The sequence below is a fragment of the Berghia stephanieae genome, chromosome 2, assembly GCF_034508935.2.
Source record: "Berghia stephanieae isolate SIO BIC M18660-M18661 chromosome 2, UCSD_Bste_1.3, whole genome shotgun sequence".
Classification (NCBI taxonomy): Eukaryota; Metazoa; Mollusca; class Gastropoda; order Nudibranchia; family Aeolidiidae; genus Berghia; species Berghia stephanieae.
The window spans coordinates 41,000,375-41,027,488 of NC_088361.1; the positions used below are offsets into that span (position 1 = coordinate 41,000,375).

Sequence of the window (27,114 nt, forward strand, 5' to 3'; positions counted from 1 at the left end):
ATCAGGGTAATGGTAAATGTATTATGGGCTTTAGGCTTCATTGTCATGTCTTCTGAGGACAAATTTTTCCAGGGGTTCGAATGAAAACTCGAGCATTTATATAGGTCAGTATCAACTAAACGTGCTCAAAACACTTTACAAGGGGTCCCTAGCCAAGAGTAACACTTAACATGTAGGACGAGACTTTTAGCGGATATTACAATTTTTTTTTCCGACAGAGTCAACGCTGTTACTATGTCTGCTCAGAGCGAGACTCAAACCTGGGACTTTCCGATCCGAAGACGAGTGTCATATCACAAGACCACATAGCCCTCATAGGAATAATGAAACTTTCCCGTTTCTGATCCCCTCCTGTCTCGCTATTGACATTTCAGTAAATATAAAAAATTGAAAACAAATTGAGCTTTTATATAGAACAATATCCACTAAACGTGCTCAAAGCGCTTTACAAGGGGTCCCTGGCGAACATCAACATTTAACATGTAGGACGGGATATGACGCCTGTTAGGCGATATTACACAATTTTTTTTCGGACAGAGGCAATGCTGTTAATGGGCAGGTACCAGAGAGAATGTGAGTAAAGAGCCTTTTCCAAGGACTCAACATTGCGCCGAGCGAGGCTCAAACCCAGGACCTTCCGATCCGAAAACGGGGGTTATACACCAAGACCACATAGCCGCAAAACACAATGGCAAATGAAATGGGAGCTTTAATTTAATTAATGGTGGACGTTTCGGGTTTCCCTTTTGTCAACAAATGACGATGAATGAAAAACTAAAGACGAATGAGAAACCTCAGCAACGCCATTCTTTCACCTCTCATTCTTAAAAGTAAATACTTCAATCAATGTGGAAGCTGCCAATACATTGACCCAACAACAAATAAGTATATTAACTCACCAGCGAAGCATATACTTCTTAACTTGCTACTCTCCAGGGGAGGAGCCCAGTAAGACCACAGAGACTGAATGGCGGGAGACACAAATCCCTGTAAATAGTCCATAATAGTCTTGTATAATATGGAAAGGATGCTTACTGCACATATTGACAAGTTAGGGATCGGGCACTGGTGTAAGATAAATATATTTAACCCCTCCTTACCACCCATAGGAAAATCGTCACATTCGTTACGATACAACCAACATTTTTCTTATTCATATTCCTTTTGTACATCATAAAATTTAAAGAAAATGAACAGTGTGTTGTAGAGCATGTTTTACTAAAGAAATTATTTATCGCAAGAATTTTACTGCTATTGTGTCTGAGTGATAAAAAATCTATTTCGTGTTAGGTGGGTGTGAAGTTTTGGGGAAAATCCTGAAAATGGCAGTTAAGAAGAGAGTTAAAATGTGTATGAAACAGTGTCAGACAAAGCAAGAAAGAAAAATAGGTACAATTTTTTTAAAAAAAGCTATATCAAAAAGCAGTCTTCCCCGACTGGGGATCTAACCTCAGGCTGCATTAGTACCGGTCAGGTTACCTCTGTGGTGTAAAGGTAGCACGTCTGATCGCTAATCAGGAGGTGTGAGGTTCGATCCCTTGTCGAGGAACACTGATCTTTTGGGACGGTTGTTTTTCATGTATTTTTCATTCTTGCTTTGCCTTTTTGAGGTCCACTGCACAGCAATGTCGAAAATAACTCTTGTAGGCTATATTATATTGTTGGTAAAAAATGTTTTTTCTACCATCTGTAGTAGACTTTGTTTAAAAAAGAATTAGCTGTTTGATATAAATATGCAATAAGCAATAAACATGTGTACGTAATATTTAAGACAGTTGAGTACAAAGAGCTCCAAAAGTAAGTTATTCCCTGCATCATGTGATGTAATTCTATATTTGCTTTCAGGTTTGAGTGAATGATATACTTCTGGAAGTTGTGTACTGTAAACGTTAATACGTCACGTTATACCCAGATGAACTTAGCATATTATCTGCATTTTGATATTTGCTGATAAAGCGATTTGGTCCCAAAACGTTCTGCGTTTCGAATGATGTTATTTTTTAAAGCTGTTATGTTCATTATTGTACATTAAGTTTCAGTCATAAATGTTTTGAAAAGTTGGTGGGAGTAGCCATCTTAATTTATTAATATGTAAAGTACGTATAAGGCATTTAGAAAAGAGTTATACTCGCATAAATGAAATCGCCATCCTTACCAGAGTCATCCCTGTCAAAAATCTCAGAGCCATGAATAGGATGACATCATGCCTGGCTACAACTGGAACTATGGTGGTCAGCAATGAAGCAGATAGAATAGAGAGGCCGATCACCCGCTTGCCTCCAAATATAGTGGATAAAATACCACCAGCCATGTTAGTCATGATGTATCCCCAGAATAATGATCCATGCACAAGGCCCTGTGTGTGTTTGTCCCATAGCAACTCGCCGTCCAACTTTGATAATATAATTTTTGAAAAGAGAGAAAACATTGAGAAGTGATAGAAATAATATTGTACAGAATGAAAACACTAATAACTTTGAAAAACAATTGTCTATGCATGAACGTTTCACAGAGCCTTTAAAACATATTAGACTCTTAAACAATGCGATACGATACGATACAATACAATACGAAATTGCTATCGGTTTCACTCATGTAATATATATATATATATATATATATATATATATATATATATATATATATATATATATATATATATATATATAAGCAATTAAAGAGGACGGCTTTGGAATTGGAATTTCACAATCAACAATGAGGAGATAGTTATCGAAATACAACAGAGAGATCACCAGTGTGGAATGATGTGGTAGGAAAATGATCCTAGACAACTTAGATATGGATATCATCCAGAGGTGTATGGAGCTCGGTGAGCGTAAACATACATCCGACAAAATATCAGACGTCTGATAATTCGGATAGAAAAAGGTCCATGGGTTCTGGACAGAGGCCATTGTTATTTTTGCAGGTGGTGAAGATACTGGATATTTAAAAGCACGCAGTGGCATTTTTTCTTCTCTGCATCATCTGCAAGGTAGAGAATATCATTCTTGGGGCAATGCAAAGGTGTTGAAGACTGGCTAAATACCATTTGCTACCTTCCCTCGAAGCACCCAGGTGTGTTGTATTGGACAACGCTACCATTCGGTGGCCCATGATCACTTCAAGGCTCCGACTTGGGCAAATATAAAAGCTGACCTGATTTCATGGTTTCAATCGGGCAGCACTACATATTCTCATTTATCAAAGGGCTAACTGTACTCCTAAGTAAAGAGAAATGAACAAGAAAAAGTTTTCAAAGCAGACCATCTAATTGGGGAGTTTTTACATGAGGTTACGCGACTTCTCCCATATCACTGTGAGCGCAATCCAAACGAGGTCATTGGGCCTAAGTAGAGGGAGAGATTGAGAGGAGGAAAACCAAATCACCGACGAAGCAATGAATGATATAACAAGGGAAGACTCCAATCTTCGCAAACAGGAAGAAAATTACATTTACTTAGATAGTGCGATGCTTGGAATCATTCCGTGGTCGTTCCATTTCTCCTTTTCGTCACCCTCGTCATCAGAATGTGCTGATGATTGATATGTCCAGTACTTCTAGGTTGTTGTTGTTGTTGTTGTTGTTGTTGTTGTTATTGTTGTTATTGTTGTTGTTATGAATGTTGAACATATGTACATATTTCTGGAAACAATGTAGCATAGATGGATGAATTTATACTTTTGACCGGTCAACATTAAATGTATGTACCCAATCCTCTTTGGCATAACCACAAGCTATTTCTCAAAATTTTGGAATCAAAATAATGTTGGAAGCGCGTAATGTTCCCTTTGTTTGTATTCATCAGTTATGTGCATTGATAGTTATATAATGTAGTTGTCTGATAATTAAAAATTGCCATTCGCTATTTCATATCCAAATACCGGGGGGGGGGGGGGGGGGGGGGGGGGCTAGAGAATCTAATAACATCTGTAAAGGAACACAGCGAGACCAAAGGCCTTAAGCTGAATATAAAGAAGACCAAAATCATGAATACTGACAAGTGCAAAACAGATGCCATCATAAAAATCAATGGAGAAGAAATAGAAAGAGTAAAGAATTTTGAATATCTTGGAGCCAGGATTGAGTACAACGGGAAATCGGCCCTAGAGATCATGAGGAGACTAGCAATGGCAAGATCAAAGCTAGAGCTATCTGGAAAGGGCAGTGCATTCAAACAAAAATCAAAATCCTCAAAAGTGTTGTTTTCCCAACTGCAACATATGGATGCGAAGCGTGGACTATCAGCAAAGCAGAGAGCACAAAGATCACAGATTTTAAAATGGCATGCTACAGAAAAATACTCAGAATATCATGGACTGAAAAACAAACAAACAAAGAAGTCCTGAGAAGGATCTGAATAAAATCACCAATTCTTCTTCAAACTGTAAAGAAATTGAAACTGAACTATTTTGGCCACACGACTCGCCACGAATCATTAGAAAAGCACATTCTGCAGACAAGGGTAGACGGCAAGAGAGGAAGAGGTAGACCAACAAGAAGCTGGGAACAAGATATATTATGTGAATGGCTGGGAATGACAACAACTCAAGCAAGTAGACTGGCGGAAAACCGTAATCTGTTTCGCAAGAAAGTTCGGGAAGCAACGTCCTACGCAGGATCAGCTGACTAGATGATGATGATGATGATGATGATGATGATGATGATGATGATGATGATGATGATGACCTCCCATCGATTTTAATATAGCTGTAATAAGCGAAATCCTTTCCTATCGTTTTTAAAATTCATGTAAAAATTATTCTTAATTAAAACAAATTGATCCAGAGGTTCATACATTTTTTTTGCAGCTGTGCACTGAGGGACAGCTAAGAAAAAAGAAGAAAAACAGGCACCAGTTAATAAAAATCTGACTAGTACTAGCAGCAGCAGCAGCAGCAGCAGCAGCAGCAGCAGCAGTAGTAGTAGTAGTAGTAGTAGTAGTAGTAGTAGTAGTAGTAGTAGTAGTAGTAGTAGTAGTTGTTGTTGTTGTTGTTGTTGTTGTAGTAGTAGTCGTCTTTACGGTAAGCATGATACTCGCCTACGGAGAATAGGTCCTTGGTTCGAGTCCCACTCTAGGTGGCGCAAAGTTGAGTTTCTGGAATAGAATCATAACTCACATTCACTCATCACACTTAGGTGTAAACCGAGTACCTGGCCGGTAATAGCGCAATGGAATAAGTGTTAAATGTTGCGGTTGGCTTGTAAAGCGCTTTGAGCACATTAAATAGATATTGCTCTATATAAAAGCTGAAGGTTATATTATTCGTGGTGTTAGTAGAAGGAATAGTAGTGACCATAATGGAATTAAAATATTGATGGTAGGAATGATGATGATGACAATGATGACGACGACGACGGTGAATACGATGATGATGATGATGATGATGACGACGACGACGACGACGACGATGATGATGATGATGATGATGATGATGATGATGATGATGATGATGATGATGATGATGATGGCGAAATGGGAAGTCCTGTGTAGATAAATACATAATCATTTATTTTTGTGAGAAAGCCGAACAACTCCATCAGCATGACAGACATGTTAATTGTTCATCAGTGCTAATGGACGTATTAACTGCCCTGCCTGGCATGATGAAAGATCGGTATAATGACAACCATATTATTTTTGGTTCCGACTATATATATATATATATATATATATATATATATATATATATATATATATATATATATATAATTGTTGTTTGTTTCTGCTGAGGGCAGATCGTTAATTTATAATGTGCTACCTTGTTACTTTTTTCCATTCACCTGTCCAAGTCAGCTACAATTTTTTAAAATAATTTAAGTACACAGTTATGCATAATTTACCAAACAGCAGCTACAACAATGTCCGCATTATAAACAAAATATTATTGACTCGGCACTGCATGTTGACTGTCAGGAAGTGACCGCTGAAGATCCAAATCATTCCTTTGCTGACTTTACAAATTTATGGAGCTACTCGTTCTTTATCTATTTCATTCTGACAGAAAGCCAAATTGATGCGGCGAGTAGGAATTAGAGAATAATATTATGCCCGTCGAAAGGCTCAATATACGAGTAACTGTAGGTTACAAGATAAGAAGAGTTTATCCAAGGACGTAGATAGTAGTAGAATTGTTTTCTTTCATCACCTCGCCACTTTGCAGTTATTTAACCACTCAATGAACGTATCACTCATCGGCCTTGGGGATCAGCTCACATCCTCCAGGTGGTGTCTGTATTTGGAAATTGTGTGACAAAGTGGTTCCATGCTTTGCCATGTGTCGTTGCGAAAAGAGCAGTTTGTTACTTAGAGATTGTTCTAACAGGTCTCGATCAAACTCTGTTGCAGCTGGACCATTCTATTTAATGTTTTGGATAATAGAAGTGGAACATCAGTAGGTCTTCAATAATTTCTCCTGTTTCGGGTATTTTTTGGTGCCCATAAACCCTCCATGCCATTTGAATGATAAAAACGTTATTTTGTGTGCTGTAAATGGGTTTTCTTGATTTTCAATGTGTTGTTTTAGGAACAGTTTTTAACAGCATATATTATTGAACAGACGTGAACCAGTCCTAGATACAGCCCTCAAGCCAATACAGGATGGCTTCAGAGCCATTGCCATCACTTCGATTTTATTTATAGACGCATACTTCTTAATTTAGAATTCATTCCGAGATTCTACCAAACTGAAGCGATGGAATACAGAATGCAGCCCATCGCGTCAATCTGGTATTATGTCGTGCAGAACAAGATGAAGACTATTGATTTTAAAGTCAAACTGATTAGAATTAGGTCTGGATATTAAATTTATAGCTACAAATATAGAACTGGGGTGGGGGAGGGGGGTAATTGTTTCTCGTTATGGGGAAAAAATACAATTTGTTGTATTAAAGAACACTGTAGGTTCATATTTCTTATAATTTTAATTCCTTGATTCACTTTTTGGTGTCCGATACATCATATCACGACATAATAGCATTTTGAAACGGCGGGTCACATTTTAGGTTTTTGAAGAATTAAACACAAAACTCATTTTCTTCAAGTAACCCATTTATACTATGTGTTAAGCTTTGAATTCAAGTAACCCATTTACTTTATTATATGTGTTAAGCTTGGAATTCAAGTGAAGCTTTGAATTCAAGTAACCCATTTACTTTATGTGTTCAGCTTTGAATTCAAGTAACCCATTTACTTAATGTTCACCTTTCTACCTATCAAAGAAAGAAAACTACAACACGCAAGAAGCCTGGTGCGAGGAATGGAAATGGAATAAGCCAACAGGAGGGGAACTAATTGAAGACCCCTGTAAAAGTATCCCGGGTCTACAGGATCAACCAAGAAAATACTGGGTAGCTGCAAATAGACTACGGTCAAAACATACAAGAACAGCTGCCAACATGTACAAATGGGGGCTCCAAGAATCACCAACATGCCCAAAGTGCAACCAAGCACCACGAGATGCAAACCACCTCGTACTAGATTGCCCAGAGACAAAACTGGAAGGGGGATTTAGAGGACAAACTTTCTGGTCCACCAAAAGGTGAACATAAGAAAACGAAAGGGTTAAATTCAGACCCCAATATCCGGAGCAAGTCGACTTGATCAAACATTGTAAAAATCGCGGTCAATCCCGGTCATAAAGTGGCCATATTCTATTATGACCACCAATATTATAAGTTTTATCAGAGGAACCTATGTGACCGTCCAAGGACACAGACAGTGTAAGAAGGTCAAGGAGATAACGTATTATAATATACAATATCAGGTGTGATCAATACAGGTAATGCCTATTATCAAATAATAGGAGCTCATTTACAAAACGTACTAAGTAACATGAGAACAAAAATCAAGTTAGCGTTTCTAATAGACCAATAAAATGCAAAAAACACTTAAGCGAAATTCAATGGAAGTACATGGAAGTTAGATTGGAAGAGCAGTCGGCTAACATACCAGGATAAAAATCTGAAAAAGTGTGTCTGACAGGGTACCGCCAAAGCAAAAAAGAAAAATACCCTCGACCAGGGATTAAACCTCAGACCTTTTGATTGCCAGGATAGGGACCAGTATCAATCCTGGACTGAGTCGGTATTTTTAATACTTATTTCCACCCAGCTTGATTTTATAGTCTTGGCGGAAAGAATATTACAATAGACAAAAAACGTCCTATTCAAATGGTAGCTACCAATAAATTATTAATATCCGTTTTACTCCCCAAAGAGAGAGAGATATATATAAACTACGAACCCATGAGATACAGATAACTGTTTTACAATCAATTAGTTCTCGAAATCAAAGAAAGAGCAAGTGCAGGTCACATAACAGTCATTTTCACAATCGTTTTAGTGTGTCCTCAATTGTTTTGGGCCTACTATCTGGTAGTATAAGGTGTGACATGGTTATTATCATTGTCATATATCAGTGACATAAAACTCAAGTACTATTCTCTTCCTCTTGCGAATTGGAAAGTGCCTAAATATTGCGTATCGTCTACAGAATATTGGTGGCTGTGACTGATCCGAATCATGTCTGTCTTAAAATGAAGCTCTCTTGTTCGTATCCCTGTCTAAAAGTGTACTGTCCGTCCTATCTGAGACAAACGAAAGCCTTTTGTAACTTTAACAAGTTAACTACCGTACTCTGGAAAACTCGTATTTAAAAATTTGACCAGAAAATTCGTCCTTCAAATTAAAAATGACCCTCATCTTGGTAAAAACTCTCAAAAACTTGGGACCTCGATCGTATTATTATGATGTTAAATTCAAAATGCCGTTTTGAGACGGTGGGACACATTTTTTAAACCTGAGAGGGTAATCTGCAATCGAAACCGCTTTAGACATTTTGTATACCATTCGTTCTACTTGCATGGCCGGATTATCCACGCTGATATCTTGGGTTTTTTTTTTTTTTTGTTTCTGTTTTGACTTCTTTTCTTTTTCTTTTATTGCGGGTTTTAAGGGCTAAGCTACGTCGTGGACTCGGGATTACCTGGTTCTATCTCCACATTACTGCAAAGGCAGAAATTGGTTTAAAGATTATTTTTGTGAATAACTGTATATAAACTTCAACTACTCTGATGTAGATAACTTTTAGGCCAATTTCCCGATTTGAACAATTTTTTGGTCTGAAAAAAACATTTAAAATATGATTGCTTTAGCATGTAATATCTCAAAACATTTCAAAAGTGGAGCTAGAACCCGTTATTTCTCAGTCCACGACTTGACATTATCATTTTGTCCAGGCTTCTGATGCAAAACCTGTTTTGTATAAAATGTCAATGACCCAAAACAATGAGCATAGAGCAGGAACACAAAACGATTTATTTATGTACATGACATCATACATTTAAAACTGAACAACGCTGATCAAAATGATAGTCGTGCCAGAATATCAAATGGACAAACTAGGAAGCAGGTACTGGTGTAAGGTAAAATTGGAAAAAGAGCTTATGAAACAGTGCCAGACAAAGCAAGAAAGAATAATATATGATACGCTGATATCTTGGGTCGTTTTAATTTTCTTGTATTTTTCTGTCATGTTTTGTCTGGCACTGATTCATACACACTTTTTCAGATCTGTGAACCGGAAAAAGAAGTGAGCTTTTCTTCTTGAAAAAACATGGAAAGACTTTTTCTCCCGTTTAGTGAATGGAACTCTGTATCGCAGTTGCAATTTTTTTTTATTTGGCTGATGGACAGCAATGGTCAGTACATTTTTCTAGTCTATTGGTCATTTTAAATCTGTTATATTAATTGATATTTAGCACATTTTTCATGGCAAAACTTGTATTTTTAGATGTCAATGTTGAAATCCAGAGAGTAAAAAGAGAAAAGGGTTTTGAAGAGTGCAGGGTACCAGAGTTCATAACATTTGTGGGACGGGCGTTAACAGTTGTTTAGTTTACTTTGGGGAAACTTAAGGTCAGACTTGCACTTTTTAAAATCCTCTATGTTAAAATATTAATCATTGTCCTCTTTGTCCTCTTCCTCCCACGTGTTTCGTGGCACACATAGTATAATACTTGCCATTTCCTGATTCAAATAGTTTCCGATTACGCAGGTCAGTCGATATCGGTTTATTGTTTATTGCCTTTGGACCTTGACACTGTTATGGAAATCTATAAAGATATAATGTCCTTTGATATACCGTTGACACACGGGTCAAGTGATTTGGTGTGAATTACGTCTTTCTCTGTGAAGAATGTAAGGACAGGTCAAGCGACGAATGGAGTCAGTCTCAGTCTGAGAATCGTGTTTGATCTGTGTTTTATACTGATTTATTTAAACATCTACCACGACCATAGCTATATAGAAGGCCACGGGTCTACACATTTAAAAAACAAGACTTTTGACACAAATGTTCATCACTTTGTTAAATGAGGCTGATGATGATGAATGGTTTTAATGCGATCTGGAACGGACTGTATGCAATAAGCTGAAGAACAGGAATTGCGCATAGTCTTCTTATAAACGAATTAACCGCAAACAACAAACATCTTTTTCATTTTGTCAGAAGTTCTTATCTAAAAATCTGCCGCCTTCAATCAAAGGGTCGCATAGTGGGAAAAAATGTTTTACTGGAGAGAAAAAAAATTTATAGAAAAAAAAGAAGAAAAACAAAACCGTTTGCTTCTGTATTTATGTATCTATCAAGTTGTATTCTATCTTATTTTATGTAGTAAAACATGTATGATTCAATTTCGGGTCACGAAACTCCTGATCGATTGTGTTGTCAATAAATTTACCGCAGAATGGCTTTTATAATATTGCGAATTTATCATACATATTATTTTATAGCAGTTACCTTCTTTTTTATCGATGTTCCATTCTTGATTTGGGTGATTCCTCCATCGTTGGTATTGCATTGGGACACAGAGATGCTTGTCTTATTGTGAGATCCATCATGGTGGCGTATTGCTGTGTGATTTACCATGCACACGATGGCGAATCCAGTGTTTACCCGCAGGGCATAGAACAAGAGGAAGCCAAAGAACGCGAAGAAAGCGAGTGTCAAACGGGCCGATTTCCATAGTGGTACAGCTGTAGATGAAATCAATAGAATTCCAATAATTAATTACTGACACGTCAAGTATACAGCATCTGGTCCGCCAGTTATTTAATATATGATCCGCCATCTTAAGACATATTATTTCGGGTTGTATCGGAAACCGAAATGTAAACTTGGAATTAAAATGATAAGAAACATGAATCTTCAATATTTTTCAATGTGCGGCTATGTGGTCCAGTGGTATGACACTCGCCCTCGGATCGGATGTCCAGGGTTCGAGTCCCACTCTGAGCGGCGCATTATTGAATCCTTGGAAAAGGCTCTTTACCCACATTCTCTCATCGTACTCGGATATCATGTCTCGTCCTACGTGTTACGTGTTGGCTAGGGATCCCTCGTAAGGCGCTTTTATACGTTTATTGGATATAACATTATATAAATGCTCGTTTTAATAAATTGTATTTATTTTCCATCATAAAGAACAGAACATAACCCCCAAGTTTCATATTTGTGTCTGAAAATTCAATTCCCAGCATTTAGTGTTTATTCCGACATCATATCGCTTAGCGACGGCGGGTCATATAATATAATATAACTTTATTATATAACGCCTCAAAGTGGTGAAATGCTGAATTTTAAGTTCAGATTATGGAATTTTAGTTCTAATAATATTTCAAATTTGTTCGGACAGTTTTGCCATTTCAAAAAACTAGATTGAATTCTATGTTTTAGAGAAGATTTTACTCTCCTCAGTTTGTGGGTGGTAAATGCAGCTATCTTTTTAAAAATCCTTTTGTCAAGTGTGTAAAGCCTCTATATTGACTAATCGTTTTGTAAGATTCTCTCAGTATCGTTAAAATAAAGTAATTCTTAAAACAAAATGTTTTGACTATTTCCACTTTTACTTCGATATTAACCAAGGCAGATAATTACAAATACATGTGCCAAATAAGTATATTCTGGTCAGAGCACGCATTATATGTGACACATCGTCTCAAAACGGTATTATGTCGGGATGAACCAGATGCTAAAATGTCAATTTAAAGCTAGACTGGTCAAAATTTTGAATTGTTGGTATTCAGCGCACTAAATTATGATATTCAATTTTCTCAACAAAACATACAGACTCAACGCGAGTCTGAGATTTCTGGCTATAAATTCTATTTTCAGCATCTTTATTATTCCGACATAATACCGTTTTGAGGCGAGGGGTCACATATAATAAATAAGATGAGCAACAACATCCTCGTGCCTCATAACTAGTCTACAACTTTCTGTTTGACATTAGTATACACTCATACGCAAAATTACTTCTAGGTCTTCAAAAAGGAAAATATCAATATCACATAAATCAATAGTGCATCAGTAAAGATGATGATGATGATAATAATAATAATAATAATAATAATAATAATAATAATAATAATAATAATAATAATAATAATAATAATAATAATAATAAATAGCATTTATATAGAGCTTCACTCCGTTGTCACAGGATATAAGATACAGTCAAAATCTTATTTTAAAAATAACAAATCGCAGAAAAGGGTTACAAATAAGGTAGAGATGTCTTGATGTCACACATTCACTTCTTCTGGTTTCAAACTCATTGGAATTGTATAATATTATGTATCCAGTCCTCCGGATGACTAATAATGAGTAGGTTACATATTGAATCATAAGGTCGCATAACTATTTTAATAGCAGGATGTATGGGCAGATTCTTATGATAACAGGACGCAAAAGAGCGTGGATGAATGATCTTTATTGACGACCAGCATTTATCTAAACCAAAAAAATAAGATGCCATCTGAAAGATTCTGAAACTAAAAGATCAATTACATGAGATGTGTATCCAGTCTACCGGAAGAGTGGTTTTACACTTCCAATGCTATTGGAACCAGTTGGGTTTTTTTTTTTTTTTTACATCATACTTTTGTTCCCGTTTCAATTGATCTGTAGAACAACGACGTGTAGCTCAAACAGTCACCAGTCACTTATTCTTTTTCAGAAATACACAATCAAATTGGCGTCGAATGTGATTTTTTATGACTATCATACTCCCATTAAAAAAATTAAAAACACTCAAATTCCCTTTATTCATCCCATAGGGAAAATTTGTCTTTAGGGTCTTTTCCAAGGGAAGACTGGAATAACCCAGGCGTCAGCGCCGCAATTTGAGCAAGGGCGAGGTGACTTGCTGAAGGCCACACAGCGCAGCGGCGGGTGATCGAACTCGGTACCTTTCGAGTACGAAGCAAAGACCGTACCGCTGAGCCACTTAGAAGATAACTTTTTCAAGGTGATGAATCGATTTTGACATTTTTCTACAGTAATAATTAAAGATCATCAACCTAAACTTACTTTTGTTTCAGATCGCAGACTGAATTATTTCTAGGTCTAGTATACATTTAGCTTTATCTTCATAGAGATAGCAAACGTAAAGCGCAAATGAAGTAAAATGATAACAATTTTATAAACTATCACTCGTTAGGAAGATTGTGACCCCAAGAGGAAATCGAGGGTTTCGCGGACACAATCATGTTAGTGAAATAAACGTAAATTTCAGATCTCCCTATTAAAAACTTTCATTCTCGAGTAGAAAGAGCATTTTAAAAAATAAAGTTGAACTTTTATAGAGCACAATATCCACTAAACGTGCTCAAAGCGCTTTACAATAGGTCTCTGATCAACAACAACACTTAACGAGTAGGACGAAACATGACGCCTGTTAGGTGACATTACATTTTTTTTCCGACAGAGACAACGCTGTTAACGGCCAGGTACTCATTTTACATCTGAGAGAATGTGAGTAAAGAGCCTTTTCCAAGGACTCAACTATGCGCTCAACTCGAAGCCAGGACCCTCCGGTCCGAAAGCGAGTATCATACCACAAGACCACATAGCCACACGTGAATACGTGCTATAATCATAACTTGAGCTTTTTACACAGCGCACTATCCACTAAACGTATCCAAAGCGCTTTACAATAATCATGCCTGTGTGAAACAAACTACACATTTTCGTCTATCGATTTGACCACTATCTCTTTCCGGCGAGAGCACAACTTAATAAGGGACACATGATTTGTAGATCTATTTACCATAAGTAAATAATGTGGAATAGTAGTTGTAAATATTTGTCAACAGTAGATAAACATAAACTGGAATAACAATTGTAACCATTTTGTTCATTGTAGATAAACATAAATGCGTTCATTTATTTTGATATAAACAAGTTACAAGATAATAACTCTTCAGTACTAACATGTTGTGAGAGAGTGATTTTAAAAATAATGACGGACAGGCGCAGCCTAGCAATACGCACACAAACAAAAAAAACACACAAATACACATACACATACAAATATAATATATATATATATATATATATATATATATATATATATATATATATATATATATATATATATATACCTATATATATATATATATGTTTATATATATATATATATATATATATATATATATATATATATATATATATATATAAAATCGGCTTGTAGGCAGCTGATAACTCTACCTTGAACTTTTCATGTTCTACAATAAATCAATATAGCTAGGCGATGCCCATGTTTCTAATTTCTCATCCGTCTATTATTTCCTCGCATCATGCTAAAGATAGCAAAGCAGCAATGATCGCCTATGTGTCGATTTGCGGTATGGTGCCTTGTTCGGGTCCCGCTTTGAGCGTCACAACGTTGAGTCCTTGGAAAGTAATCTTTTCTCACTGGTAAGAGCGTTGCAGTAGCGCCTTTAAGGCGTAAAGTCTTGCACTACATGTTAGGTGTTACTGTTAGATTGGGACTCCTTTTAAAGCGATTTCAGCTCATTTTGTGGATCTTGCCCGATTGGTTGGTATTGTTTTTGGTGAGTTTTTTTGTTTTTTTTTAAATTGTTTTTATATTTCTTATATTCAAAACAACAACAACAACAACAACAACAACAACAACAACAGCAGCAGCAACAACAACAACAACATAAACGGTTCTGCAGAACCAGACCAAAAATTATCGGCTAGAGCACTGAAATTTGGTGATAAAATGAAATAATGTATTAGAGCAGGTCTGTACAATCTTGCTGGCCAGTCAAAATAACCTGGTGAACTAGATCCGGCCCGCGAGATCATTTCACGTGTCCAGCGAGTTTTTGGAGAGTGTCCAGCCTGTGCACTATATATAAATTTGGTATTTACGTCATGTCAGCCCTTGTGCATACAATGATTGAAGATGAATAAATATTTTAAATGAAAAATTCAGCATTTTATTTGTTTGTATGGATCATTAAAATACTTGAACCGAGTTCGTTATCACAATTATTCTGAAGGCAGATACTTTGGCGTCTTCACTTTGGACCCAGAGTTTATCTCGAATTCTTAAACGTGAAATATACATACTTAATACTCTTCAACAGTCGTAACGTCACTTACTTCCTTATGACGCATGGTAACTTAGTAACACTGGCTCTAAACTATCGGAACAATGGCGGACGCCCGTATAAAATATTTCCCCGCCGAGCATAAAAGCGTATCCAGAGGGAAAAAAAACATAAATTTGATCATGTTCTGACTTTTACACATTCTGATCACAAGGCATATGAAAAGTTCTAGCCAGCATGAAGAATAAATAGTAATGGTTTTCTTTGTTTAGAACCAAGATGGCCGCCGTTGCCGGGCGGCGTGACATCAGACTACTGAATCCAGTTGCATGCAACTTGTTCGATAAAGTTATGGTCCATTACTAAATAATTGCTGATCTATGCATAGTTATCCTTTTTTTTAAATTAATAAAACTTGAGCTTATATAAATAGCGCAATATTCACTAAACGTGCTCAAAGCGCTTTCCCTGACAAACAGCAACACGTAATATGTAGCACAAGACATGAGGCCTGTTAGGCAATATTGCATTTTTTTTCGCATAGAGACAACGCTGTTAACGGCTAGGTACGCATTTTACACCTTAGTACGGTGAGAGAATGTGAGTAAAGAGCCTTTTCCAAGGACTCAGCTGTCACAGTAAAGGTTGTTCACAATTATCTTATTAAATTTTATTTTATTAAGAACTGAATTCATCTCACTCCAGTTATATTTCGATAGGCTTAGATAAACTTTACCTTCTAATATTAGATCGTCTTTCCTTTTATAGCCTTCCCTCGAATTAATTTCTAATTAGTGAATACTTTTCGTTCTACATTCTGTCACGTAGCCACTTATTATAAAAGCTGATAGGTCTAACACTCTACACTCACTTTCTCTCCACAATCTATGCCGGACGGCCAGTCGCTCTATTCCTTCTATATACTGTAAGATTTTTATCTTTTGGGACTTTGTAGATATTATATCTACACCATTAAGACGCCGGAGCTTTTAACTTTGATTGTATAAACTTCAAGGATCAAACCCGAGCCCGCTGTCAAAGGATTACATATTAAACCATTACCAATTGCCTGGAAGTGGAATTTTACGAGTCCGATCCTGTTATCAGAGGAATAGATCATCCAAGCCCATCAACTGCCTGGAAACGTAAACTTACGAACCTGACATATTATCATAAGTTACGTAAAATATTCATATCTCTATTTGTAACTGCCACGATCACTGTTTATCTTTTTTAATTAAATTTCATCATTATTTTTATTTCATTGTAAACAAATCGTTAATTGTTTTTCATTTATAGTAACTAGTAAATTCTGGGGCCTCATTCTACATATATCTTTATGCATAGTCGAGTAGCTCTTTACTCACTTGAGACCATGACATTTTGGAGGGGACACATATAAAGAATTGAATTTATTTAGTTACTTATATCTATTTCATCTAACTTTAAAGTTTAAATTGTAAAACTCTTAATTGCCCCACTTGATCATATTTTAATTGAACTCCCTATTTACAGGATTAATTTTTTTTCTTTTTCATTTCTTCATTTAAATGGAATAGCAATTTATCCATTCATTCTTTCATTCAAATTGAATAGCATTTTATTGATTCATTCCTTCATCCATTTATTCATTTATAAATCATTCATTCATTCATTGTTCATTCATTTATTTATTTATTCATTCATTCATTCATTCATCCATTCATTCGTTTATTCACTCATTTATCCAATCATTCATACATTTATTCCTCCCTTCATTCTTTCATTCATACATTATCCATTCATTCATTCATTTATACACTCAGTTTTTCATTCATTCATTCATTCCTTGTCCACTTTGTTATTATATCACTCATTTCATTTTGTTGTTTGCCTCATTCATGAATTGTTTTCAATATGTTTACATTCCATAACGATTCATTCACCTATCATCCAATCACTCAGTGTTGTGAACATATTTTGTAACTATTGTAAATCTTACGATATTTTATTGTTTTGTATTTCAGACATCACTGTTAAACACTCTTCAATGCCTAATTACAATTGTTGAACAACCATTGAACAAGAGAGAGGTCCCAGCCACGAACTGAGTTGGTAAATATATCCTTCATTATTCTCTTTTACATGAGTTGGGCATCACATAGTAACTATAGACATCGTGATTTGTTTTGCATAGTGATTTGTTTTAAATACATTTTTGGCATACTACTGTTACCGAAAACCACTTATATATTATGTTCTGAAAAGTGAGTCTTTAAAAACTAAATAATAATAAAAGGAGTCTACTGGCCGTCGTGTTATATTTAGTGATAGATAACTTGGGATTATTTTGGCATCCTATTATTGTTATCACACTCTAGTATATTAGCGTCATTGCGAATAATTGTACACAAACTAACGACGAGTCACACACATTGGTGATACATTTTTCGTAGTAACATAGTTTAGAGTACACGCGATTGACACATTGTTATTGACACAAGTCATAATAACTCCGCATTGTATTGACACATTGCTTTATAAGATATAACGATAAAAGGCATCAAATTCAACATACATAATAAGTTGAAATAAGAGAGAGAGATTTCTAAAAATAGAACAGTTCATTCCAGTAAGTGTAAATAAATAAAACAGTCAGTAACAGTATCCTGTCAATATAATATATATAAAACATCGTAACTAATTTATTGCAAAAATGGGAGCATATAAAAGATACTTAAGTCTCGCAAAGGACTTAGAAATAACCCAGGAAAGAATATTTTCATGGTGCGAAGAGAAAATAAAAGAAGAAAAAGAAGAAAGAATTCGTAGAGAAGAAAATGAAGAAAGAATTCGTAGAGAAGAAAATGAAGAAAGAATTCGTAGAGAAGAAAAAGAACATGAAGAAAGAATACGTAGAGAAGAACGAGAAGAAAGAGTCCAAGAAAGGGAACTAAAAAGACAAATAGCTTTAGCAGAAGAAGAAACCAAAAGGACCCAAATGATGCTGGAAATTGAAAAAACAAAAACCGGTCATGAAAGAAAACATAATAATAGTGATGAATTTTTCGTGAAACTTCCACGCATGCCAACATACGATGAACGCTCAGACTGTCTAGAATCCTTCTTACACCGATTCGAAGTTCAGGCTAAAGGTTATCGTTGGCCAGAAAGCAAATGGGCCACAGCCTTGATTAACTGCTTATCTGGAGAACCGCTAAAAGTTTTCTATACCTTAACAACTGAAGATGCAGATGACTATGGAAAAATTAAAGACGCTCTACTAAAAAGATTTAGATTAACGGAAGATGGTTACCAGGAAAGGTTTCACACTGCAAAACCGGAAAGTGGAGAAGACTTTAATACATTCGTGAACCGAATTACTCAATTTCTAAATCGGTGGCTTGAGTTGGCAAACGTAAAACAAGACGACTTTGCAGGCCTTTGCTATCTCACGCTGAAGAATCGAATCTATCAAGCTTGCAACCCAGATTTAGTCGCATTCTTTAAAGAGAGAAAGCCAGAAAACTTGGACAAATTAAAAATCTACGCAGAAAACTTTAACAGCGCACATCCATTGACACCCCTTAGCAGAACATTGAAGGAACCATACTACGCTGCTGCTGCTCAGAGTCCAGGTACACCTAAAGTTCAGTACTCAAATAGAACGAGCCGATCAATCACTCGGAACACGCAAGTGAAACAGGATGACCATAGTAACAAACCATGGAACAAACAGTTCAATAGAGACCATAGCCGATCCTATCAAAACAAAACAAGAAATAGCACTGACAATAATACTGAGTATAAGAAAACCAACAAACCTATAATTAAATGTCAATATTGTGGAATGAAAGGCCACACAGCAGACAAATGTTACAAAATCGTGGTACGCATTTTACACCTTAGTACGGTGAGAGAATGTGAGTAAAGAGCCTTTTCCAAGGACTCAGCTATGCTAAGACCCAGACTCGAACCCAGGACCTTCAGATCCGAAAGATCACTAGACTACATAGCCGCACTTTATTGGCTTGGTGAGTTTCAACATGTTGTTTATTGGAAATTACTTCATTTAGTCGATTAGTGGTTTCCTAGAAGGATGTTAAGAATGTCATGGACAGAGATGAAAACTTATGAAGAAGTATTAGAGCAAGCTGAAACTAAAACGTTATTAATTTGTACAATAAAAAAAAAGACAAATGCAATTTTTAGGGCAACTAAATCGACATAAATGTATTGAACATCTTGCTCTAACAGGAAAGATAGAAGGTAAAAAGAGTAAAGGTAGACCAAGAAAAACATATTTGAATAGTTTGAACAGCTGGGTGACAAAGAAAGAGAAGAGTAATATTAGCTTTCTGAGGTTATCTGATCATAGAGATGAATGGCATACCACGATCACCGACGTCTGGCACAGACTTGGTACTTGAAGAAGAAGAAGTCGATTAACCAATATAACTTTAAAAGATTTAAAGGTACTCGATAACAAACAATTGAACTCATATAAAATGTGGTAACTCTGAATCATAGGCCCTTTGAGCCGGAATTCATTCCGGTCTCCATAACGCTAATCGGACAATAGTAATTGTTTGCTATCAATTAGATAGGACGTTGGTCAATAGCAAAGTACGTTCGACCAGAACTAATAGACACTTCTACCCAATTACTGATGGATGGACGGATAGGGCTTCGGAAAAACTCCTCTTCACCTGATCGAACCTGGGACCTATGTATGTGAAGTTAGTGCTCTACCAACTAAGCTATCTGGACCCCTAAACTACGACCAAGAACTTTAAAATAGTGCGGCTTTAAGTTACAAAAGCCACAACACTATTACTTGACCTCAATAGTTCAGAAACAATACAGGTTTCATGTAGTGGGTTAAGTATTCCTTCAAGCATTCAACTACATTCGTCGGGTTTGATAAAAGTAATAATTCAGATGTTTCAAACCAGACTAAAGACAATCAAGTGGCCTATCCTCTAGGTGAGTCATTAAACAATGTAACATACTATATAGTGATATATATATATATATATATATATATATATATATATATATATATATATATATATATATATATATATATATATATATATATATATTCTCCCTGAAGATTCCAACAGGATGAAACAACATTGTCGGAGAATGTAAGAAAACGAGGTGAAAATAAATAAATAATTCGCTCCAAGTAACTTTTTAATGTGAAAAACACTTCTTTTGTTGTTTTCAACCTCTTTGTATTTAAAATAAATCAAAGAAACGAGAAAATATTTAAAAACTGTTCGGATTATTTGTTAGAGCAGTGTGAAGATCTGAAAAAGTGTTTATTTTATTTTTTTATAATTTTTTTTTAAACCTCAGGAATGGGAGACATCCAATGTTTGTCGTCACTTTGCCAGTTTTGATTTATCTCCATCTTTTAAATACGACAATAAACAGGTATAAGGACCTTTAAAAAAAGAGGAAATAATTAAATGATAAATAAATTAATAAATAAATAAATACATAAATAAATAAATAAATAAATAAATAATTAAATAAATAAATAAATAAATAAATAAATAAATAAATAAGTTTTTAAAAAACAAAACAAAACAAAAACAACAAAAAACTTGATTTTATATGACTTAATAACTCTGGTACACTCTTAGATATGGGAATTTAGATAGTAATCATTGCTATCTATGTATTCGCTGCCTGTGGTTATGGATCATCGCACGGGTCATAAAACTCCTCATTGGTGATAATCTCATTGGCATTATAAAATAGAATGATGAAAATCTTAGTAATAATAATGCTTAGAATAATAATACAAATATTAATAATAATGATGATGATAATAATAATAATAATAATAATAAAAATAATAATAATAATAATAATAATAATAATAATAATAATAATAATAATAATAATAATAATAATAATAAATATATAATAATAATAATAATAATAATTATAGTTAAAAAGATAAAGAGGCGCTAAATTGTTAAGGCATTTGAAGACTAATAAAGCAATTTTGTAACCTCGTCTATAGTGGACAAGAAGCTAGTGCAAATTTTCCAAAAATGGGCTGATATGATCGAATTTTCATTTTTGATATATTATGCGAGCTGCTGAATTTTGGACCCGTTGTAATATACCAGTTAAATTCAGTGGGAGACGTGACTATAGGGAGTTGCAATAATCAAGTTTTGATAGTTCCAAAGAAACCATTAATTTTTGGGTGACATTTTCAGTTTAAAATTTTCAGACAAGGAATATTCTTTTGATTTCAAAACTCAAAGACTTGCAGACGTTATTTACATGGAAAGACATGGATATATTTTCATCGAAGATGATCCCAAGATTCCTAACCTGCGTAGACAAATGCAATTCACTTTTGTTTAAACTGATAATTCGAATTTCTAACTGCATTGTTTGGGTGTTTTTCTAATAAAAATACGTTCAGTTTTAGATTCGTTTCGTTGGAGTTTGTTCTCAACCATCCCGTCCTTAATGTCAATCATCAATAATATCCGAAAACGATAAAGACTGATAAATCTGAGAGTAGTCTTCATAGAAGTGGTACAGAAAATTATGGGAAGCAATGTTATGGGATAATGGCTCCATGAATAGTCTGAAAAAATGGACCCAAGGACCGAGCCCTGTGACACGCCATTCTTTATCCTCCGAGGTGTAGTCAATCATTTTTACATATTGTTTACGTCCATTTAGACAAGACTCGAACAATCGGTCTACATAACATCATTTTAAAGTCGAAATCTATCTGCCGATTTCGAAGAGGTTATTATATAGTACCTCAATCTATGTATAGCAAGACATTTTAGCGGTACGTCCCAAGAACTGGGGTGAATTTTATTGGGGGTAGACCTGAAGGTTCTACACAACATTATAAATGTTAAATGCGGCTATGTGGTCTTACGGTATGACACTCTCTTTCGGACCGAAAGGTCCAAGGTTCGAGTCCCGCTCTGAGGGGCGTATAGTTGAGACAACAGAAAAGGCTCTTATCTAACATTATGTCACCTTACCCAGGTGTTAACAGCGTTGACTCTAAATTGCGTATTGACTCGTCCTACATGTTAAGTGTTGCTGTTGGTTTGGGACTCCGGATAAAACGCTTCGAGCGCTTGTAGTGGATAAAATACCATATAAATGCTCCAAAAAAAATTTATTTAGATTATATAATCACAGTCTTTTCTCAAATTATATTGCATCTATGTTTGAGTAGGAATACGTTTGGTTGAGATAAGAACGTTCTTATTTTAATCCGTTAACTACCGTACTCTGGAAAGGTCCCAGGTTTGAGATTTTTTTGCCAAAATGAGGGTCATTTAAATCGATCGATATTTGAAGGCGAGTTTTTATGGCCAAAGTTTTAAATACGTGTCTTTCCTGAGGACACCAGTTAACTGGTTATAGGGTAATGCTTACAGATTCTCCTAGAGGTGCGGCTCTGTGGTCTTGTGGTATGACACTCCCTTTCGGATCGGAAGGGCATGTGTTCGAGCCTCGCTCTGCGCATAGTTGAGTCATTGGAAAAGGCTCTTTATTCACATTCTCTCACCGTACTCAGCGTTGTCTCTGTCCGCAAAATTGTAATATCGCCTAACAGGCCTAAAATCGCGTCCTACATGTTAAATGTTGCTGTGGGCCAGGGATCCCTTGTAAAGCGCTTTGAGCACGTTTAGTGGATATTGCGCTATATCAAAGCTCTTTTTTTCCTCTCCTAAATACATGATGTAAGTCAGACCACCCATAAAAATGGTAGCATTGTTCTGTAGCAAATTGGTAGGTTGCCAATGATTGTTTGGACATACAATATGGATGTGTGTGTGTGTGTGTGTGTGTGTGTGTTGTGTGAATATGTGAGTTATGTGGGCGTGTGCTGGTTTCTATGTGTAAATGGGTGTGTGTGTTTTGCATGTGTGTATGTGTGTGTGTGTGTGTGTCTTGTGTTGTGTGAATGTGTGAGTTGGTTTCTATGTATAAATATGGGTGTGTGTGTTTTGTGTGTGTTTGTGTGTGTGTGTGTGTGTGTCTGTGGTATTGGTGTCTATTTGTAAATGTGTGTGTGTGTGTATGTGTGTGTGTGTTTTATGTATTATTCACAGTTTCTTATGTAAATCATCTCTTTTGTATGTAGCAAAACACCATTTTAAATTTCAAACAGAAAACTTTCATTTCATTTTATCGATAGATTAAAATATCCCTCAAATTATCAAAATGTGTCATGAAATATCTGGCGAGTTATCTTTACATAATCTTCTAACAAATGTTGGTCAAACAGATTTTAAATTTAGGATACATCAGCGATATTTGCAATTATTAATCCTGTAATTTAATAATTTATTTTAAAAACTATTTTTTTCATTTTTCGCCAGAAAATGTTTAATTGTGATGAAATCCCCAATTGAGACTTGTTAGAAGTTTTAGACATTTTGGTAAATTAAATAAAGGGGTTTGTTTATCGATCGGTATAACGTTTTCTGGCTAAAATATAGGAAAGAGTGTTTGGTTAGAGACGGCTTTGAGGCCAACCTCGTTATAATATTCGGCTTCATGCAGGTACATTATCACATCCCAGTTATGTGAAATACTTTCCCCAAAAACCAATGGAAAAATGTATTTGTTTATAAAGCATTGTTTCTGTAGTAGCCCATAAGAGCATTTCAATTTACATGTAGTCGTTGGTTCAGGTTATAAAGCGCTTTGAACACATTAGTGAATATTGCGCTAAATAAAAGGTCACGTTTATCTTTTGTATTGTTTTTGTTTATCACTCTCCCGTTGGAAATAGTTGTCCAACAAACAGTTTATTGTGTTGACCTTTATGGATATATAATATAGAAAACCAGAGCTCAATGAACCGGTTCAGCTTCAGGTCACACTGTTTGTGGCTGGGAAAGCGGTAGCATAATTTATTTTGATAAACACAGCATGGCTTGACTTGTTATTATTATCATTATTATTATTATTATTATTATTATTATTATTATTATTATTATTATTATTATTAGTAGTAGTAGTAGTAGTAGTAGTAGTAGTAGTAGTAGTAGTAGTAGTAGTAGTAGTAGTAGTAGTAGTAGTAGTAGTAGTAGTAGTAGTAGATAGAGAAAGAAGAAGAAGTAGTAGTTGTAGTAGTAGTAGTAGTAGTAGTAGTAGTAGTAGTAGTAGTAGTAGTAGTAGCAGTAGTAGTATGATAATAATAATAATAATAATAATAATAATAATATTAATAATAATAACAATAATAATAATAATAATAATAATAATAATAATAATAATAATAATAATAATAATAATTATTATTATTATTATTATTATTATTATTATTATTATTATTATTATTATTATTATTATTATTATTATTATTATTATTATTATTATTGTTCTCATTATCATCGCCATCATCATCATCATCATCATCATCATCATTCCACAGCAGAAAAGCATTCTTTTTCTAAGCATTTCATTTACCATAAGAAGAGTACAGTGCTCGAATTCAAATTTAGCAATGCGTTCATTAGCTACAGGTAAGCCAAGATCATAACGATCATAACCAATCAACACTGAATGACTTAAACACCACCTACTTATTAATGATGTTATATGTGTAAATCATAAGTAATACAAGTTATAAGATATCGATGTAGTCATTCAATAAAAACACATTCATTTAATTAAGAATGCACGTAATGTTTATTCTTAAAGGCCATAATTGATTACACTAAGCAAGTGTCTATCGACAAGAAATTTATTTGTAATCAAAGTCCTGATGATTCACATTAAATACCCGATCCAAAAAGAAACGAAATGAGAGATATCATAAGAACTTACGAGCATGAGATATTTCTCCCATTGAATCAGCTGTTCAGTGCACGGCCGCAGAGGTAGTAATAACAGTAGTAGTGATTCTATGTAGCTAGTGTGTAATCCGTTGATGTGCGTTATCCTCGCATATTCATCAGCACAGAGTAACTAACCAAAATCCACTCCACGCATTTTGTTACAGGCGTTTTGCCTATTTCGATGGCTTTGATACGTTTCAAATAACTTCATTTTATTCCCAGAAAACCCCAGAGAAAAATTCTGAACGGATTCAACACAAACAAAAATTAATAATAATATGGACGGTTCATTCTGCTTGGTGGCATCAGCTGTTGAATGGAAACAGACGATTGAACAGGAATAGATAGGCTGAGCACACGGCTCTCGTGTGTTTCTGCTGAGTTTGTGCGCGCGACGGCCAGCTGAATGAGGGCGAGTGGACTTGGACTAATGAGAAAGGTCAAACATTACTATGTTGAGGCCATTGATCTGTGGCAATGATAGAATGCCGGTGGAGTAGTGACAGCATAATGTGTCTGATAGAAGAAAATCACCAAATCGTTGTAGCATTGATTTACATGTTGATTCTATGCGATTAGGTAAAAGACTCACAACATCCGCCAGCCGGATATAAAGTGCCAACACATAAAACTATGTGTAACCTTAAACGTTAATAGTGTGATTAATAATAAAATTTAGTGAGATCTAATCAATAAAATGCTGTCTAAAACCCAATAACAAAGAGCTGAGTGACGTTAATTTCGTTCCATGTATAGATTTTGTGACATCACAGAATCCAATGCCATACCTCTTTTTTATTGATGATTTACACATCACGTATAATGACTTTGATATTTTGTCCTGACCACGAATATCAATTCGTTGTATATATTTAATAACAAAACAATTTATTCCCTTATAACCATTCGTTACTGTGAAACTCCAATGTTGTTTGAAGCAGCAATACATAAATAAAACAAACGTAAGTGATTTCGAGATAGTGCAGGACCAGTGACCCTTACCCGTCCTGGGTACATTGACCCTCTGTCGGCATTGACCTTAAACAGGTCCGTTTTGTCGATTATAAAAACTGTTTCGACTGTCATACTGTAGCCCACGCATCGATTCCAACGATATTTCATCAAAACTTATTTCGATGGTCGATTCATTACAAATTGGAGGGAGTAAACGTCTGCATCAAGTGACAAATTTGTAAGATGTAGAGTAAAGAAGAATATTTGATGTGCATGAGCGAAAAACGAACAATTGTAATATTCCTATACAGTGTTAGTTAACTGCCATACTCTGGAAAAATTTGTATTTTAAATTTTGGTCAGAAACCTGGGACTCTGCAAAGTCCCCGGTTTGGGAGGTTTGTTTTTTTTCCAAGATGACGGTCGTTTTAATCGATCAATATTTGAAGGATAGAATTTCTAGCCAAATTTTTAAAACGAGTTTGGCAGTTAACTGACAATATCGCTGCGTAATATCTGTTTGTATAGCTTTACTTCATATTACATTTTTTATTGCAGTAAGAATCTTGTAAGAGAAGCGTTTTTCCTCCTAGTAAAAAAAAGAGACAAATTTAGTTTTTTAACAAGATAATCTCAACAGAGTCCAAATAATAAAATTAACAGGCTGTCGCCAAACACCAGTCAGAAAACACACATAAAATTACAAATACACACACACACACTTACACACACACACACACACACACACTCATACACACCTAATATTGTATACATACATTGAAATAACTTTTTTACTGAAAGAGACGAGAGCTGCCTGTTGTTCACCTTATGAAGTAAATTGAGGACCGTTTTATATTTACAATAAATGTTTTTCTTCATGAAATATCTAATAATCTTACTTGGAAGGGTGGAATGAAC

The 27,114-nt window shown here is 35.2% G+C and overlaps 1 protein-coding gene across 1 annotated transcript in view; it reads right to left on the minus strand.

Moving 5' to 3' along the window:
* The window catches only part of LOC144964883 (sialin-like), a 41,222-nt gene extending 15,688 nt beyond the window's left edge, over window positions 1-25,534 (minus strand). Inside the window, exons 1-4 of the mRNA XM_078899614.1 lie at window positions 25,232-25,534; window positions 10,803-11,038; window positions 2,156-2,392; window positions 900-987 (exon numbers count right to left, since the gene is read on the minus strand). Coding sequence (XP_078755740.1) covers window positions 900-987; window positions 2,156-2,392; window positions 10,803-11,038; window positions 25,232-25,253 — 583 coding nt within the window. The 5' untranslated portion in view covers window positions 25,254-25,534. The remainder of the gene's footprint in view (window positions 1-899; window positions 988-2,155; window positions 2,393-10,802; window positions 11,039-25,231) is intronic.
* Between the last annotated feature and the right edge of the window lie 1,580 nt (window positions 25,535-27,114).